At 44.0% G+C, this 17,884-nt stretch overlaps 1 protein-coding gene across 6 annotated transcripts in view; it reads right to left on the bottom strand.

Moving 5' to 3' along the window:
* Nucleotides 1-11,706: 11,706 nt before the first annotated feature.
* PHF21B (PHD finger protein 21B) overlaps nt 11,707-17,884 on the bottom strand; it is a 175,336-nt gene continuing 169,158 nt past the window's right edge. For all 6 annotated transcript variants that reach the window (XM_083821076.1, XM_083821077.1, XM_083821073.1 and 3 more), the window contains 3 exons: nt 17,313-17,388; nt 16,261-16,364; nt 11,707-13,992 (listed from right to left, as the gene is read on the bottom strand). In XM_083821076.1, the coding sequence (XP_083677202.1) occupies nt 13,768-13,992; nt 16,261-16,364; nt 17,313-17,388 (405 nt within the window). In that variant the 3' untranslated portion in view covers nt 11,707-13,767. The remainder of the gene's footprint in view (nt 13,993-16,260; nt 16,365-17,312; nt 17,389-17,884) is intronic.

The raw sequence follows: 17,884 nt of genomic DNA, 5'->3' as shown, positions 1-17,884 counted from the left end.
CAGCATCATAGCTTGTGTTATGGAAAACACACAGTTCTGCTCAGTGCTGTTCAGTGATTTGGCAGAGCATGGTTCCGTGAATCAGCAGCATGTTCTTAACAGAGGAGGAATTTGGCTTCGAGCCAGTGGCTGAGGCTGGGAATCAACAAAGCCTGAGTATTTTTCCACTCTCTGACCTTGGTAAAAATACATATGCATAACATTTAGTTTTGCTGTCTGTAAAATGAGGTAGCACTTGGCATTAGAAAAGTGCTTTGAGATTAAATGCTGATAAGCACCATAAAATGCTTGTTTTCCATTTCCCTTGTGCTCTTCCAAAAATCTAGCAGTATTAAATGGCATTTTAAATGTAGTAGTCTTCAGGCTACACTGCATAATGGGAATGTGATTACTGGATGGTTTTAATATACCAGATCGCAGTGGGGTGAAATCCCTAGTTCATGGAAGCCAGCGTTGCTCGATGGGGGGAGATGGGTCTACCTTACAGACATAGTTCTCCAACTCATCCTAGGTTGGGAAAGAGCAGGGATTGCAAAAAAATGAGCATCCCCTCAGCCAGTTTGCCTGGTTGTAGACACACCAGCTGCTAGTTAGAAGCAGTCACTCCTTGGTATTGGTCACATACCAAACTGTAGGTCTTTCTTTGAGTGCTTTGTGAGCTACCATTTCCCAGCAATTTATAACTCTCATTTACTGAATGAAGAGCAAAGTGGCGTTTTCTTCTTTCGAGGTGGCTTCTTTCTTTAAAGAACAGATAACATCTGTTATCCCTTGGTGTGGATAATTTGTTGCCATGTAAGAAAAATAGAGGCTCTGGTTCTGGTTGCCGCTAGCGCTGGTGGAGGGCAGAATGGGGCAGGGGGACAGTGTGCTCCCGCTCCCCATCACCTTCCTGCCTCCCCTTTCGGCAGCAGCAAGCACCAAGTGTGGCAGTGACCTCCACCCCAGTCTTTCCATGCCAACTTGTTCATCACAGGTAAGGAACTTTCCCAAATCAAAGGCACCTCAGTAGCCAAACCCTCCTGATCCCAGCTGCTCCCAAACACACACACCCCCCACCCCCCCCCCACCCCCACCCCCGATCCCAAAGAAACCGGCAAAATCTTACATCTGCCGCAGAAACCCCCGATCTCTGTCCTGATGTCCTGAGTGCCAGATTTAACTATGACATTAAATCAGCTCTCATGAATTATTCAGAAGGGTTTGGAGTGAAATTCATGTTAGAGAAATATATGTTTCAAATTTCCTGACTTTAAGAGGAGTCCTGGAGGTGTCCCCTGCAGATACTTTGATAACAGTTTCTCTTTACAAATGATAATTGCACGATTCAAGCTTTTGTACAGTGTGGCCTTGTGAACTCTTCTCTCATATCAAAGAACAATTTTCAGATCATTTCCATAGCAAAAAGAAAGTGCTTATGGAGATGATCTGTTGGAAACACACATGCTGGATTTCAGTTTAAAACAATAAAATGCAGTCATGGAATGAGAAATCAAGTGTTACCTAGCTGACAATATACAGAGAATAAATTGCCTAAGCATTTTAGTTTACTGAGCTGTTAGGAGTTGAAAATTGGTCCCAAGATCAGTCTGATTATCAGGATGCTTCTAGCAACAAGCACTGAAGGGGGTAGGGAGTACTTTTCTACCCTGAATCTATGAAGAAATGGAGGAGGATTGAACAATATGTCATTAACTGGGGGGGGGGAGGGGGGGGAGGGGGGGGGCGGTCTTTACAGTTCTTACAAAAAACTTCCATGCATGAATATCACTTACGTGTGAGCTTTTGATCTCTGTCTTTATCCATGCACAGGCTGGAAAGACATTTCAGTATATTGCTACCAAACAATTCCAATGTCCTTCAACATCACCTAAGAGCAGTGGGGGATCCAAAAGCGGTGGGGTGCTACAAATGCTTTTCTCCTGCTTGCAAACTGGAAAGCTCAAGAAAGTGCTCCACTAACAAGTGAGATTTCTTAGGGCTTCAGCTGCTGGCTTGGACAGTGAGCTGGCCTAGAGACTAAGAACAAAACTTCCAGATACCACCAGAAAAAAGAAAAAAAAAAAAAAGAAAAAAAAAACGTTTTGGTCCTGTTGGCACCTAAGAAGCATAGAAGCATTACCCCCAATTGTCACTCAGCAAGAAAAGAGTAAAGAGTCTTAGTTTGCCTCTTGAAGACAGAAATGCACAAACACAAAATGGACGTGGGACACAAGTTCTCCTGCCTCTTCCTAACTGGGGTCTATTGTCTTCAGTGTTTGAAAGCCATGGTACTTGTTTGCAGAAAGACCATGGCCCTGACACCCTGGCTATTCCTCTCCAGAACAGCTGGCAGAAGTTTTGCTGATTGGGAAAAATATTTCAGCTGTAAAGCGCCAACTCCACAAAAATAAAAGCAACTCAACAAAAAAGAAAATTTTCTTCAGAGGCTTGGTTTTGGTGCATTGCTGCTTTCCATCACTGTCTCTTTTTGGATGGCATCACCTGTCTGCACGCAGCATTGCAATTATTGTTCGGAGGCAAGTAGGGAATCCTGCTGGAGCTGGGGGAGAGCACACATAGCTGAGTGAGCATTATCGCCGACTTTTTCTGTGGCCCTGATTTCCCCATGGTGTAATAATCTTACAGAAACTGCTTTAATGGCTGGTGATCTGCCTGCAGTTCCCAGAGCGTGAGCTAGTTGGTCACAGGGTGCGGGTTTGTGCCGGTTGTTTGTAGCAGCTGGGTCTGGTGCCTGACCCAGACACTCAGGTGGCAAAACATTTTTCTCAGGAACACATCCCCATGTGCCAACTGGTTTGTTTTTGTCTGCTTCAAGCCTCTAAGCTACTGTTAGCCCAGACATGATTGCCAGCCTTCTCAAGCTTAACAGGGAATCAGGATGTCTATCCTTTTGTTTTTTTTTTCTTTCTATTACATGGACCATGCTCCCTAATACTGAAATGTGCTCTGAGATGATTTTTCCACTTCACCATTTAATCACCACAAGAGCAGTTTACAGCCTCTTACTCTTCTGCCGTGAAAGTTATCCGCTTAATTAATGGGACAATAACAAGTGACTGTAAAAGGCCAAACTGCATCATCCTTAGTGTCTGAACTGAATTTCTGCAGCAGTCATGTAAGAGTCTTCCAGTGGGTGGATTTCTGTCACTTTGCCCAACTGTTTCTTCAGCCAAAGCTATAGAAATAAGGTGAATAGTTTTTCTGTTTTGAAAACTTCCAAAGAAACACATTCTTCTCTGTTTTACCTGCCAGCATTGTCTTGTTTTTTGTAACATATTTCCTATCCCATCAAAGCTGCATCCTTCTGACTATTCCCTTTTGTGTCCATTTTCAGTCTGGCAGCAGTCTGCATAAGTTGGGGAAAGCAGTTTTCAGCCTGCCATGCACGTCCCCTGCTGTGTTTTTCTGGGGATAGGGATGGTTGGCGGCTCTCGTGGTTGTTCTGCAGCAGGATAAACTGATGAAGCTATGAGAGGTTTGGTTCTGCAGGGAAGTTTCTAACTGCAGTGTCTGAGTGAGTGAAACTGCCCAAATCATGTTTCTTTCATCTCTGAAGCAGATAGATGGTTATACTTTTGATAACTAGATCGAGCTTTTATATTTAATAACCCAACACATCGTGTGATGAAGGGTGATAAGAGCAAGGATTTATATTTCTCTTTCCCATCTGTCTCAGTACGTCTCTAGAGCTCCCACAGCTAGCTGGGCTACCAAACAGCAGCAGCCAGTAGCCCCCAGATGCTTTCATGTGGTTCCTTCTGTATGGAATAGTTGATGCTGCTGCAAAACAAATATACAAGCCAGATGTTGGAATATTACAAACCACCTCTGCAGAAGGATTCGTGGGCCTCTGCTATTCTGAAGCACCTCAAACACTGTGTTCAGTTTTGGGCTCCTTACTACAAGAAGGATATTGAGTTGCTCAAGTCTGTACAGAGAAGAGCAATTAAGTTGGTAAAGGGGCTAGAATACAAGTCATATGTGGAACAGCTGAGGGAACAGAGTTTTTAGTCTGGAGAAAAGGAGGTTGAGGGGAGACCCCCTCACACTGTAGAGCCACCTGAAAGGAGGCTGCAGCAGAGTGTTGGTCTCTTTTCAGATGCCAAGTGATGGGACATGAGGAAATGTTCTGAAGTTGTGCCAGGGAAGTTTTAGATTGGACATTAGGAAGAATTTCTTCATGGAGAAGGTGGTCCAGCATTGGATTGGGCTGCCCAGGGAAGTGTTGGACTCTCCATCCCTGGAGGTATTCCAGAGATGCATGGATGTGGTACTGAGGGACATGGTTTAATGACGGGACTCGGTAAGGCAGGTTGATGGTTGGATTTGGTGATTTGAAGGTCTTTTGCAACCTAAAGTCTGAATAAATCTTTTTTTTTTTCTACTCTGGCTTGTGGCTGAACTCCCAAGCAGTGCTGCAGCAGAAGGGTTTCAGAGTCCAGTGTGCTCACTGGCAGGCCTGAGGGTTAAGTAGCCATAGCACAAGGCCAAAACAAATCCATTCCATTACAAAATAACATTACAATTCAGAAAGATAATATCACTGTCTTCTGCACCAAAAGAGATTTTACCAAGTAATATAAATGAGAGGACAAAAATAATGAGAGGCTTTGTAGCGCTCGCTCACCAGCCCTGACACCCAGCATGCTCCTGCCGGGAAGGAGATAAACACTCCATTCTGTGCATGTCACAGTATCACAACTTCTCGGTATAATTACCACTTGAAAGTTAATAGGCCTCTGCTCCCAGCGTGACGGCAGTGTTTTCTATAGTCACGGCATGTCTGGAATCCACGGCCATCACTGGGGGCCTGGCTGTGGAAGCAGCAGCAGGCAGGACAAGTGGTTCAGGGCTGCTGCAGAAACAAAGCAGTTTTGCTTTAGGAAATCCAGATGCACTGCAGAAACTGGTGCAGCAATGGAGAGGGAAGCATCTGGAGCCAATGCTGACCACACACTCTGTGCTTCATGCTCATCACATTTTGGGTTGGGGAGGTTTTGGACTGAACGTGCTCTGTACAGAGTTAGTTCAGCCATAATGCATTAAATCCTTTGTTCATTTCGTGTTTAAACGCAATCCTTAGACTGAGTGTGCATATCAGTGTATGTGTATGTCCGTCACAGCAAACAGCCAAAGCTGCTCTGCTACAGTCTGCTTTTGCCAAATATAAGGACTTACTGCAAGTCAATTATGAATGGGCTGACATACTCAGTGTGTCAAGATCTTCATAAGCCCATCTTGTACCAATCCTCCTTTGATCTGGCCAGCAGGGGGTCGGTCCCAAAGCTGAAGAGCAGGAGAGGAGCCACCAAGAGTATGTCCCAGAACGTGTCCCACACACTGTCAAACACCAGCACTTGCATGCTGGGTGCTTTCCTCTTGCTTCTGTGCACTCGGGCATCGCCCAGTGCAAATCAACTGCTGATTTGGTTTCTGTGAGTGAATGGTCAGCTCCTGGGGGGAGGATTTTTCCGAGGCACTTATGCTGGACCTTCACAGCAGTGAACTTATCCATTGGCCTGTTGGAGGGGAAGCAGGCCCCAATGAAAGCACAGGGTAACAGCACAGGAAGCTGCTCTGGACAGGCACCATCTGTTGAATACCCACCAAACACTGAGAAAGGGAAACGTTGCCTTGCCACTGTGGCTGGCTGGCGGTCTCCACCTGAGCTGTGCCAGATGTGCTCCCCTGAACACCCTACTGATGGCCTTCACCACAGTCATCACCAACATCCTCCTCGTGAGGCAAGCCTCAGTCTTTAAACCAGGCATTTTGTCTGTGCCTAATCCCATTTAATCCTTTCCTTGTATGTTGCGAGCAAGGCTGGCTGATAAGCTGATATCAGCACATTGGTATGTTTCATTCCCATGTCCTCCCTCGACCAGGACTTTGACAAGCATTTTTATTTGCTGAAGATTTTCTCCTTCATGTTGTACAGAGAGAAGTTAAAAAGATGACTGAAATACCCAGAAATCATATAGTAAAGAGAGTCAAATTAATTATTAAAAAAATAGTTATTAAAAAAAAATGAATTTCCTTTGTGGCTGTTTTTTTCTCTGGCTGTACTATTAGGAGCGAGCTATCAAAGCTGACTGTCATTAGTTTAATTCAGAGTGACTTCAGAAGGCTTCTCCAATGCTGATCGGTGCCTGATGGCTGGGCCTCTCCACAGCGCAACATCTGTGAGCGCTGCAGCCAGCCAGGCCCCACCAGGCCACTGCAAAACCCTGAGATGTTGTCTCTACAGGGAGGTTTAGGGGAGGAATGGAGGAAAAGCAGTCTTGGAGCATGCCTATTTCTTAGTCTTTTCTTTCTCCAGGCATACTCAGTTGAAAGGAATATTTTATTATTTTATTTTATTTTATTTTATTTTATTTTATTTTATTTTATTTTATTTTATTTTATTTTATTTTATTTTATTTTATTTTATTTTATTTTATTTTTATTTTTATTTTATTTTATTTTATTTTATTTTAAATAAGATAGACACAAGACCTGGAAGTCTGAGCCCTTAGAGGCTCAGCCATTACCAGTGCCACAGTCTCTGCCATCGCCCCTACCACCAGCCTCTCACTTTGTGCTTTCACACAGCAGCAAAGAAACCCAAGAGGAAAGGGCTGCAAAACTGCTACACATCAAGCGGTTCAAATAAGCAGAGCGCTGTGTGGACAGATGTAAAGTCCTGGCTACTATTAAACAGAAAGATTTCAACCCAATGTAGTTTTCATGTGCTGCTCATTGCCCATCAAAAACTTTCTCTGCAACTGCCTTATTTTGGAAGTATAGAGCCTGGGGCTCAAGGAATTAAGCCAGCTGAATTAAATCTTATTTCCTCAGTACAGCTGCTTGGCTTGGTCCTTGTTCCTGCTGACCACACTACTCCATGGATGCCACCTCAAACCCTAAGGAAAGTGCTTAAGCAAGTGAATTTATCTTGAACGGGGGTGTAATGGTGATGGTTTGTGGACAGCAAATTCTCCATTTGGGCAGGTCTGCAGCCAGCCTATTCTGAAGGTGGACACTTGGATCTCCAGTGTTGGTAGCTCTCCCTGGTTTAATGGTAGGACCCCCAAAGTCAGATCCCTCCAGACCAAAGTCCTGCAAAGGGCAGACTGCAGAGGTGATGATAATCACCAATACTAATCCCATCCTGCAGCTTTCTCCAGAGGTCCAAGTGGAGAGCAGTGGAGGACCTCAGTTACAGACCCTGCAAAGTCGCCCCTGCCCAACACATAGCTTGGAAGGGAGGGCTTGTGCTCCAACAGAGAAATAAACATTTATGTTATTTGGTAATAGTTCATCTCAAGGGTACACAGAGACTCACTGGCATTTGTACAGGGATTTATTTGTATTTACAGTTCTACAGCACTGAGTCAGGGACAGAAATGTTTACCCAGCTCTGCTGTGCTGTTAAATTCCAGCATGGGGGGGTTCACCACAGAGAACTGCTATTTCTGCACTGGGGGGGTCTCTGTTTTTTTTCAGGAAGATTTGTGGAATAAATGCAAATCAGAGACCACTGCGTCAATGCCCCTGGCAGCAGTGGCATCTGCCTGTCTTTGATAACGATTTTTTAGTGGGAGCAAAGTATGTAGAGTGAAATTAAAAGCTCTGTTTTGTCTTTTTGTCTCACCATTATTTCATGTCTGTGTGCACGGGGGGGGGGGGGGGGTCTGAAGCATGGATGGATGCTCAGCACCCATGGGTACTCAGCACCCTTGCCCTGCTGGGTGCTGTCTTGGCCAGGCATGAGGCAGGCAGCTTGGCGGAGGAGGGGTCAAGTTTAGGCTTTGCTGCTTGTACATGTACTAATGTCTCCGCTTTGAATGCTGGTGGGCGTCAAACAGGCCTTCGTACTCTGGGTCTACAGATGGTGCTTGTCTTGTGGATAATTAAACACGTTTTATTTTTAGTTATCCCCCCCCCCCAAAAAAAAAAAAAAAAAGATTTGGCTTAACATCCGTCAGCTATTAAAGAAGTGAGGGGTAGGGAGGGACCCTCAGCTATCAAGTCTGTGTTTCTAAGGGCCTGGCAGCCCGACACCATTGAGAGCAATGCCCCTGCCTTGCACTGACTGTGGAGAGCGGAGGCACTGCCCCAAGGCTGCCCATAACAAAACCAGAGCCTGTTCAGAGCCAGGAGGTTCAGCAGCCACAGACCTTCACAGTGGCTCCCCTTCCCCTGCTCTCACTGCCCAGCTCCCCAACCCACTGTGCTGGCACATCAGCCTGAGCCCAGAAAGGCCAGCCAAATGAGCTTCCTCACCCAGGGGGTGGTTGGGCACTGGGACAGGCTCCCCAGGGCAGTGGTCACAGCACTGAGCCTGACGGAGTTCAAGAAGCATTTGGACAATGCTCTCATACATAGGGTCTGGTTTTTGGGTTGTCCTGTGTGGAGCCAGGAGTTGGACTCCATGATCCTTGTAGGTCCCTTCCAACTCAGGATATTCTGTGATTCCATGACTGGAATAACATTATATTGACCACGCTGCAGGGGTTGTGACCTGTCAGATGTTCACTCCCATTGCAAGGAACCTCCCAAGCCACAGTGAAGTTTGATATTTAGGGTTTCCTGGCAAGTTTGCAGCTAAAAATGAGGTGCCACCAACCTCCTCCATGTTCTAGGAATGGGACCCAGGAGTGATGCCGTGGCGGTCTAGGTGGCACTCATAAATGAAGCCTGCTATGTGTGGGGGACTTGTTCCATTTATTTTTTGCAGTTGTGAAGCAATCAAGGAAGAGGAGAAGAAAGTAACGTATAGTCAGTGGCTCATCACAGTTTTTTATGAGGGAATTTCAAACTATGAGAAAATTACTGAGAGTTGTGCAAATGCACTTTAAACAACATATTATCCAAACCAGAACTCCATTTTTCTCAATTTGCTGCTTCATGCACTTAGTTCTAATGTCACCCCTTCTCAATTCACTGTGTTTTTCTTTAGCTAAGAAGAAGAAATATTATTTCCATAGCCAAAAAAAAGCAGGAGTGGCCCCAAGAGGTAGATGAAGACAATAGTGATTTGCAGCACACAGGGACATGAAGCCCAACAGGGTGAAGGATGCCCAGGCCCACATCTGACAATGGCACAACCCTTCCACCTCCAGCAGATACAGCTCAAACCACAATCCCGGGGTTCAATAATGTAGCACACATTGACAGAGGGAGGGACAGATGTAGTTCCTAAAGAGCTATTGGACTCACTGGTGAAATGATTGTTTCAGGACTCCTCAAATGGAAAATAGCAAGCCTAGCGTCTTTGATTTTCAGGGCAGCACCTTGGCCACGATTCTGGCAAGGCACCCTGAGCTCTACTTACACTTTCCTTTGGTTGCCTAAGAGGGAGTTAAGCAGATGCAGGATCAGAGTTCAATGAAGGAGCCAGAGCACCCGTGCTGGGCAGGCGGTGGAGAGCTCCGCAAAGTATCCACAGCCTCAGCAGGGGGCACGAGTATGCGGGCTAAATGAAATACGGCAGTCTCCACATGGAATGTATAAAGCACGGATACAGAAATGGTCGTGTCAGTTCACAGCTCAGCAACCAGCAGATTGCTTGTTCAACAGCAACTGGGCAGTGGTCAGTCCTGTTTTCAGTATGAATATTGAGGCTGTGTGCCACATCTCCAGCCCAGAGATGTGGTGCAAAAGTGAACTAAAATGTCTGTGGTAACTGCCTAGTAAGCAAGGCTGATAACCAAAGGATGGTGTGTAGCATTTCTGCTGCATTTAAACAACACACAAGTTATCTGCAAGCTGTCGGTACAAATGCAAACAGCAATTTCAAAGAGCAACAGCATCTTTTTTCTTTCTTCTCCCTGGCTAGAATCGCTATATGCCCGTGTACACTTTGTAGTATTTTTTTTCCCGTCATGACAATTTAATTTTTTGTTTTGCTTTTTTAAGGGAGGGAAAAAAAAATCCCAACAACTTTTGCTTTAATGATATACACCATGGTGAACTTAAAAGTGGCTTATAGAAGCAGAGGTTGGCATTTTCTGTTTGCACCAGTCATTCACTAGTGATGAATCTCAGAAGCCAGACTTCATTTTCTAAGCAAAGTAAGCTGCAGTTGGCAAAATCTGATTAAAGTGAGCAGAGTTTCATCTGATGTGGCTGTTGCCACTCATTTCAGCATAATGCCTGCCATTATAACTACAGAGGACCTGCAGAACACAGAACAAAAAGTACGTATCAGTTTATAACACTCTTCTAGAAGTTTGAGTGTTACTAATAGGCCATCAAACTGCTAGGAAATGAGCATGCAATGGTATGTTGACATGTAGAATAAACTCCTATATAGCTGCTGTAGTCTGCACCGTCATCCTTATGCAGCGGTCTAATAGAAATGGGAAAGGGGTCTGTGTTTCTTCCTTAAAGAGTTACTTTTTCTCTCATTTCTGAAGAAGGGGAGGCAGTGAGAGAGGGAAGAACAGGTGAAATTACATTTGAAGAAGTACAAATATAAAAGTGACAAGCTTAGAGACAATGTTTCATTCCAATGGCGATCTGCAGAGCAGCGCCTCTGAGAGATAACTAACAGTCTGTCATGTTAAAAAAGAGAGCTCTGAACCTGTGAAGTCTTGCATATCTTAAAAAATAACTTGCACTTGGAAAGGGAGGATGGGAACCCCACAGCTACTGATTCCTGTCAAAGGTGGTGCCTGGTGCCATGGCAAGGAACACAGCAGCTACCACAGAGTCCACAAATCTCCACCAAAACCTTAATTTAAATTACTATCAAACACTAAAGGCTAGTGTAAGTCTACAACTTTTTGCAACCATATTAATTATTAAGGCAACATGCAGAGAGTTCTGTTATTGTTAGCACAATATTGAGTTTATGGGTTAAGGTGGCGGCAGGGTGATGATGATGGTGGTGGTTACGTACAATTTCTGCTTTGTGGGAAAGGTTTCTTCTAGAATCGAAGCACCTTTAAGGAAAATAAGGGTGCCCTTCAAGTAGCAGAGGATAGGAGGGAGGGGGAAGCCTAGCTGCAGTGGAGGAGTTCTCAATCCCTCTTGCTAACTACAGCCTGAATTAAACTGTAACACAGTGCCAGCAAGTGAAAACAAGGTGGTGGTGGCGGTGGGGGAAACACATCCAGAAGCAACAGCCAAGCAAAAAAAATCCTGTCTTCTCTGGAAAACAAAACAAAACCAAAAAAAAAACAAACAACCAACCAAAGAAAACCTTCCCAATAGGTGCAAGTGTCATTGCTGTGTCTCCTGCTCTGCATAAGCATTTGTGGTAGGTTTCATAGGGCTTTAACATTGGCTTGCTCTATTTTGGTTGTTTTATTGAAGTTGTGCCCCTTCCACCTTCCAGAAACCAGACAGCTCCTGCAAAGGACCTAACCTCTCATTCTTTAATTACTACATTTATACAGTGACTTATAAACAGCTTGGCAGAATGGGCCCACTGCTCTCGTCCCAGCATTGGACCATTGCCTGAATGCACCTAAATGCAAAGCCTGCGAGGCTGCCAGCAGATCTGCAGCAGCAGCAACCGTGTCTCCTCAGCCTGCGGCAAGTCTCCTTCCAGTAACCTGCCATGAGCAAGAACCCAAAAATTTTAAGATGGTGTTGGAGAAATGAGTGCTGGTTGCTTGCCCTGGCCTCTGCAGAAACTGGCCAGGAAGGGCTCACAGTGATGGGTCCTGACCAAGGCGAGCTGCACCCCTTCAGCAATGAACGGCACGACAACTGTTAAATTGTCAATCGAGTTTAATGCATCATAAAGAAGTAAAACTACATTGGCATATATAAGACAAACACTTTTTTTCTTCTATGCACACTATCCACTGGACAGTCCCCTTTTCAAAATAACTACTTTTAACAGTCCAAGACACTTCTTCAGAAATTCTTCACATATTCAACCTTCCACACTTTTTTTTTCTTTTAATTTGTCTGAGAAAGAAAAAAAATCGTTAAACCTGAAAACATTTACATTGCAAGCCACATTAGAATGCATAATTGGCATACAATAACCAATGTATAACAATTGTCTTTTATTTAGTTCACTTTGTTCATCAATAAAAGAATATAAAAATCTTGTTCAACTGAGTGTTGTGTATTAAAATAGATTTGTATAGTACTGCACAGTTTCTCCCGGAGTTGTGAAAATGGTTGAAGGGACCATGTGCTGCCTAGTGATGGGTGACAGAACAAGCCTGTCCCCCGCTTGTTTGTGTTTTCTTAAATAAAAAAGAGAGAGAGAGTGAGATTCGGCACGATGTGATAGGCTGATGTGAGAGACTAGCCTCGTGCTGTGCTCTGGTGGCTTCTCGCTTTCCTCAAGTATCTGTTCTGCTAATTGATGAAGAACTCAAACGACAGAGATGATGGTATCTGGTGGGGGTGATGCTGAGAAAAAACGGGGTGCCCGTCACTCTCTTCCCAGGCCAGCAGTGGGGCTGTGGGAAGGGTGGGTGGCCTGCAGACCCTGGCAGGATCAGGAAGACTAGCTAGTGAAACAAACAGGCATGCGAGGGTATTCTCAGGGTAATGCCAAATGCTTCCCAAATGTGCTAAAAGCCAACAGAATCTTAAAAAGGAATAGTTTCCAAAAAAAAAAACCTGAAAAAAGTAACCCCCCAAAACAGCCAACAAACCCTTACAATCTGCCGCTGCCTGTCCCTCCCCAAGAACTCTTGATATTATCCAGTAACAACCCCTTGAGGCAGTTGTTTTTTTTTTTCCTGTACCATTTCAGCAGATATTTCTGCAAGCAATAAGGAAAAAACAACAATAATAATAAAAAAATACATACAATACCAAAAGTTACAGACTTTTAACAATAAAAATGCAGTACAAAAATGTAAAGTTATCTTTTTGGCATATTATCTGTACTGTCAATAAACAAAAAACAGATATTTTTTTTCTTAAAAAAAAAAAAAAGAAAACCCCCAAAATAACCTCTTTAAAAAATGAAAGCCAACCTGCCAAGGATATCCACTGGTTTATGCTAAATCTTGCACAAAAACTCCATAAGAAAAATACACCAATAGCAAAATAAGTAAAAAGGACCTGCAAAAATGTAAGGAGTTTTACAGTCATACTTTTTTAAATACTTCGGAACGCATATACAGAAGCATCAGCATGAAAATACTTCAATATTTTACTAGAAATGCTAACTTCATACAGTTTCTTTATTTAAATATCTGCAATTCTCAACTCTAATAATACTAAAAAAAATGATCTTTTGTTTTGAAGGCTCTGTGAGTGTCCGTTCTGGTCAAAACAGCCCCAGTTCTGGCTCGCCCGAGTCAATGGAGCCAACTTTGTTCCTTTGATAAGAATCCATGTCAAGTCCTAAGTAGCTCGGTTTCTTTTGATATCACCGATTTCCCTCCCACAGCTTTCAGCCCAACTACGTCCCCACTAGCTCACTAACTCTTTGCGTTTTAAATTTTCCCCTTAAGGCAGAACTGCAAAACTGCCTGTCTCCCCACAAAAAGGATATTCCGCTTTCTATCAGCCGTACTCTTCCTGTTCATCCTCAGTCATAAATACATTAAGGCCAACATAACAAAAAAATCTCATCAGCACTGAAGGTCTCGGCAAACACAAAACCGCAGCGCGTCCCGCTCCCTGTGAAGCAGCCGCCACAGTGACCTACAAACAGGACCTTGCTTGTTCCTTGCGAGTTCCTACATGTACAAAACACGAGATTGTTCCTTCTCTCCTTTGTCTCAGTTTAATCTCTCCTTCGCGCATGGGTGTAAAGTTTCTGTTCCCCCTTCCTCGGCTCTGGCGCAGCCAGCTCTGTCAGTTGTTGCCCTGCGACTGCTGCAAGGCTTTGTGCATGGCAGCAGAGGCAGAGGAGGGTTTGATCCAGGGGATGGTGAGCAGGGAGGAGGTGGTGGTTGTTGTCATGGTAACCTGAATCATCTGCTCATTTTGGATCAGTCTAATGAGGGTTTTGAGACGTTCCAGTGATGACTGAGTCCCTTTCTGCTGGGCCAACAGGCTGCTTTTTAGCTCTAAGCATTTCTGTCAAACAAAGAGAAGGGGAGAGAGAAGGGAAGATTGAGAATACGTTCAAATCGGTGTCAAACATCTCTCCAAACATCTTTTGTGTCTCGAGTGCACGTCCTTCTCAAATGAAGTATATTCTCCTTTAGGGATAGCAAAAGCATGATTTAACAAATGGAGCAATCACCAGTGTCACATCAACTGCAGCAGCTGTCTAAGGTAACAACACTCTTCCACGTCCAAATGCATGCAGAGGGCGTTTCTGACCTTGTCCTGTGTGCAGAAATGCCTTTTGCACTCTAGACAGGTTTTCGGCTTGGACTGTAATAGCTGTATTACTGGAAAGCCACGAAGCCACCAGTGAGGTCTCTCAATCTTGCCCAACGGCACTGACAAAGATTTGAGGGATAAACCTCACCATGATGCATTTTGTACCTGCCACAAATTTTATGGAGTCGGTACTGTGAAAGTAAGCTGTTCTCTCTAAACATGGTATCAATACGTTTCTGGTGGAAAACTTAGAATCTAAGACACTACCGTTATACCACAACAGTCACAAGAAAACCTTTTTGCTGTGGGGTGGCCAAACTGCACTCCACCATCACTTGAAACGCTTCACACAAATTTACATGAAAATGAGCATGAGAGCAGGAGCCAAACAAAAGCATCCCAAATCTCCCTCTTCTCCAAGAGGAGATGAGGAAGAATCACTAAACACCAGCTGGCCCATGAGGGACTATGTGATGGACCAAAAACCAGAGCCTGCCTGCTAGATGGAAGGGGATGGTGGCCTCTCTATCATCTGACACCTCCCAGTTTCTTTCTCCTGTTGGTCTCAGGGATCTGGCAAAACTGGTGACTTGTCCACAGATTGCTCCTCTTTGGCTACAGTGGGGTGGGGGAGTCTCCAGCTCTGAAGAGGTGGGAAGAGCTCAGCTGAAAGTCAAGTTATTCAAAAAGACACTGTGTGGAGCTGCTCAGCGATTGGTGTAGACAGGTGAAATCTCAGGTGAAAGATAAATCACATTCTGTTTTTACCAAATCATACCATTGCACCTCGGGGGGTGTATGCAAGTTCTCTCTTTAATTTAAATCTCTGTTAAGGAAAATACCAGGAATGAAACTGCTTTGTGTTGGAACAACTTTAATTGCTTTTCTCCTTTCAAGTGGACGTATCTCCAATAAATATAATCATTGGCTGATAGTACCAATTAAATAAGACTGTCTCCCTCTGAAAGATCCTGATTCTGCTTAGGTAGAAAACTTATGATTTTGACAGTAGTGACATATAAATGATAGCTGAATGCATCCCCAAATGCCTTTCTTTTCATGAACACCTCATGCTACTGCACCCTCCGAAGCGTTGGAGATATTCCATACACCAGAGTCACTTCTTCATGCATATGTTTATTTCCATTTGTGCTGGTGGCGGCTATGCACAGTTACAGGGAATATTCCCTACTGTGATGCCTTTTAATAAGTTAGTACTTTTCCTTCTTCTTTATTTTAAATGCAATAAATATTTTAGTATGCCTCCTCTAGATAACTGCAGTGGTAAAACAAGTAGTGACCAGTTACTCCTGCAGCTGCCACTTTGATTTTTCCAGGGTAAGAAAGTTTCAAATATTTATTAAGCCTGCCATGCAAACTAACAGCTACCCCTTAAGAGTGGGCCTGAGGTGAGCTAGCCCCAGATAAGCTCCTTTCTCCATGGAGGATAGGGATTATAGCTTTTATTTCAGCCCGCTCATTACTGCCAGAGATTGGTCCTCATAGCACAGTATGCGTGGGAGACATCTCCAGCAGAGTTGTGAATCCTTTTTCACTCATGGAGAGGTTGTAACACCATTTATCCTCTAAGAGAAATAAGGATGGTTATTTCTACCTTAACTCAGGAGTTTTGGAGCTGATGGACAAGCAGCTACCAATGGAACACATGCTTGTGACTGATCTTTCATCTGGAGAATGGAAATGCCTTAATGTCACTGGATAGGACAGAGCTGTGTAAGGCACTACAAGGAAGACAGGCACAGTTACTTTGTGTTTTTATGTGTGCAACAGGACTTCAGTCACCAGTGATTTCTCCTCCTCAGGCTGCCCAAGCAGTTTGCTTTTGTGCATAAAGGAAGTCCACATGTTTTTCCTCACACAGAAGTGCATGCATGCTTTAACATCTGTAGCTTTGGAGCATAAAAAAATTTCTAGCCACAAAAATACCAGTTTTTCAAGCATAAATTCTTTATAAACATCTCTGTGGGAGACTGTGTCCCCAGTCAGCAGTCCTACCTTTACTGCATTGTTGAGAAGTCGATCTTTTTCTTCTAACTTTCTGTGCTCACTCTTCAGCTCACTGCTTCTCTTTAATAACTTCCGTTTCTCTTCTTCTTTGACTATGGAACAATAACATTAAGGATGCAAAAGTTAAGAAAAGGCCATATACCAAAACTGTGTGCTTGTGACACCACAAAGCAGAAGCATGTATTTTGAAAGGTGAGCTTAAGGTCTCAGAAGCCTTTTGTCAGCAAGTACAGATGAATAAATCTGGAGTTTCTGTTTGCATGCATCTATGTCAACAACTAGCATGCAGGACAACCCAAAAACTATTATGCACCTTTGAGATGAACTAGAAACAACCCTTGGACCACATGTGGCCCTGGAAGTCTTCAAGAAAGAGGTGAAGGGTATTTAAGAACTGGTCAGCCACCTGGTTCAGGTTCAGTGACCCTGGGTGAAAAGCACAGATCATAACAATGCCAGACTTCTGCAAAGCTCCTTACAAATACACTCTAATGCCAAACAGCCCATTGTAAGAGTGCAACAGGGAGCAAAACAAGAATAATGGCCAATGTATAATAATACACTATCTGATACTAATGACTGTGATACCAAATAATACCAAAGCAATTACAGACTGGTATTAGTGCAGTATGTGAGATACTAGTCTGGCATCATGCTACAGACCCAATTGTATAGCTCTGCTTAGCCTGACCGTGTCTCTCTACCTCCTAGCCTGACATGATTCTGCCTCAAAATCCCATTTTCAGCCCTGTTCCCAGGAAGGCACCACTTCCATGATAGCCTCCTCCACTGAGCGAAATTCATCTGAGATCGATCTCAGATTCCTCAAATAGCAAATATGGAGAAGGAGCAGAGAGACAGAAGGGAAGAGAAAGTCACCTACTGTTCTCAGCCACAGCCCCTTATGGCCCTTTGCTTAATACTGCCATGATAACTGGTAGCATTACAACACTACTTTTGTATCAGTGCCATGAAGGATTCAAATGGTATCGCCCATCATGAGCAGAGAATCACTTCTCAAAAGCTGCATCAATCCCTACCTGTTTTATGAGTAACATAGGAGTGAACAATAGCCAGAGTTCCAGTCCATGGCACATTGTCATCTTTCTTTAACACCTATAAGCCCAGGAAACAACAGAAAGTTAGGACCTCACAAAGGCACACATTGATGTTTTTCTTCCTCCAGCCTCACAGCTCTGCAGGACCAAATCTAGGGTCCCTGTCTCATGTCTCAGAATTCACAAGCTGAAAAGTAATGAGATAATAATTTGAGTAGCACCCTCCACTGGGGCTCACTCCTTTTCACATCCATGTACCTACCAAACAGTGCTAAAGGGGGTTACAAAGCCTCTGCTTCTTGTTGCCATGACCAGAAGACATTCTTTAGCCCCTGACAAGCAGACCTCCACACTGGTGGAGTATACAGGAGTATTGTGGATGGTCCACAGGAAAACATGACTTTGCAGACCTAATCCTGGGCTTCTCTCCTCTCTACAACTATGTGCTAGAATTTCCCTTTGACATTTTCAAAGGAGCGTAACAGTGATTTCAGCGCTAAACACAAAGAACTCTAAGGCACAAAATCTAACCCTCCACTCTACAGTTTAGTGAC

This window comes from Anser anser (genome assembly GCF_964211835.1).
Source record: "Anser anser genome assembly, chromosome: 1".
NCBI classification, from domain to species: Eukaryota; Metazoa; Chordata; class Aves; order Anseriformes; family Anatidae; genus Anser; species Anser anser.
The sequence above is the reverse complement of the archived record's forward strand: the minus strand, read 5'-3'. Positions and strand labels throughout refer to the sequence as shown.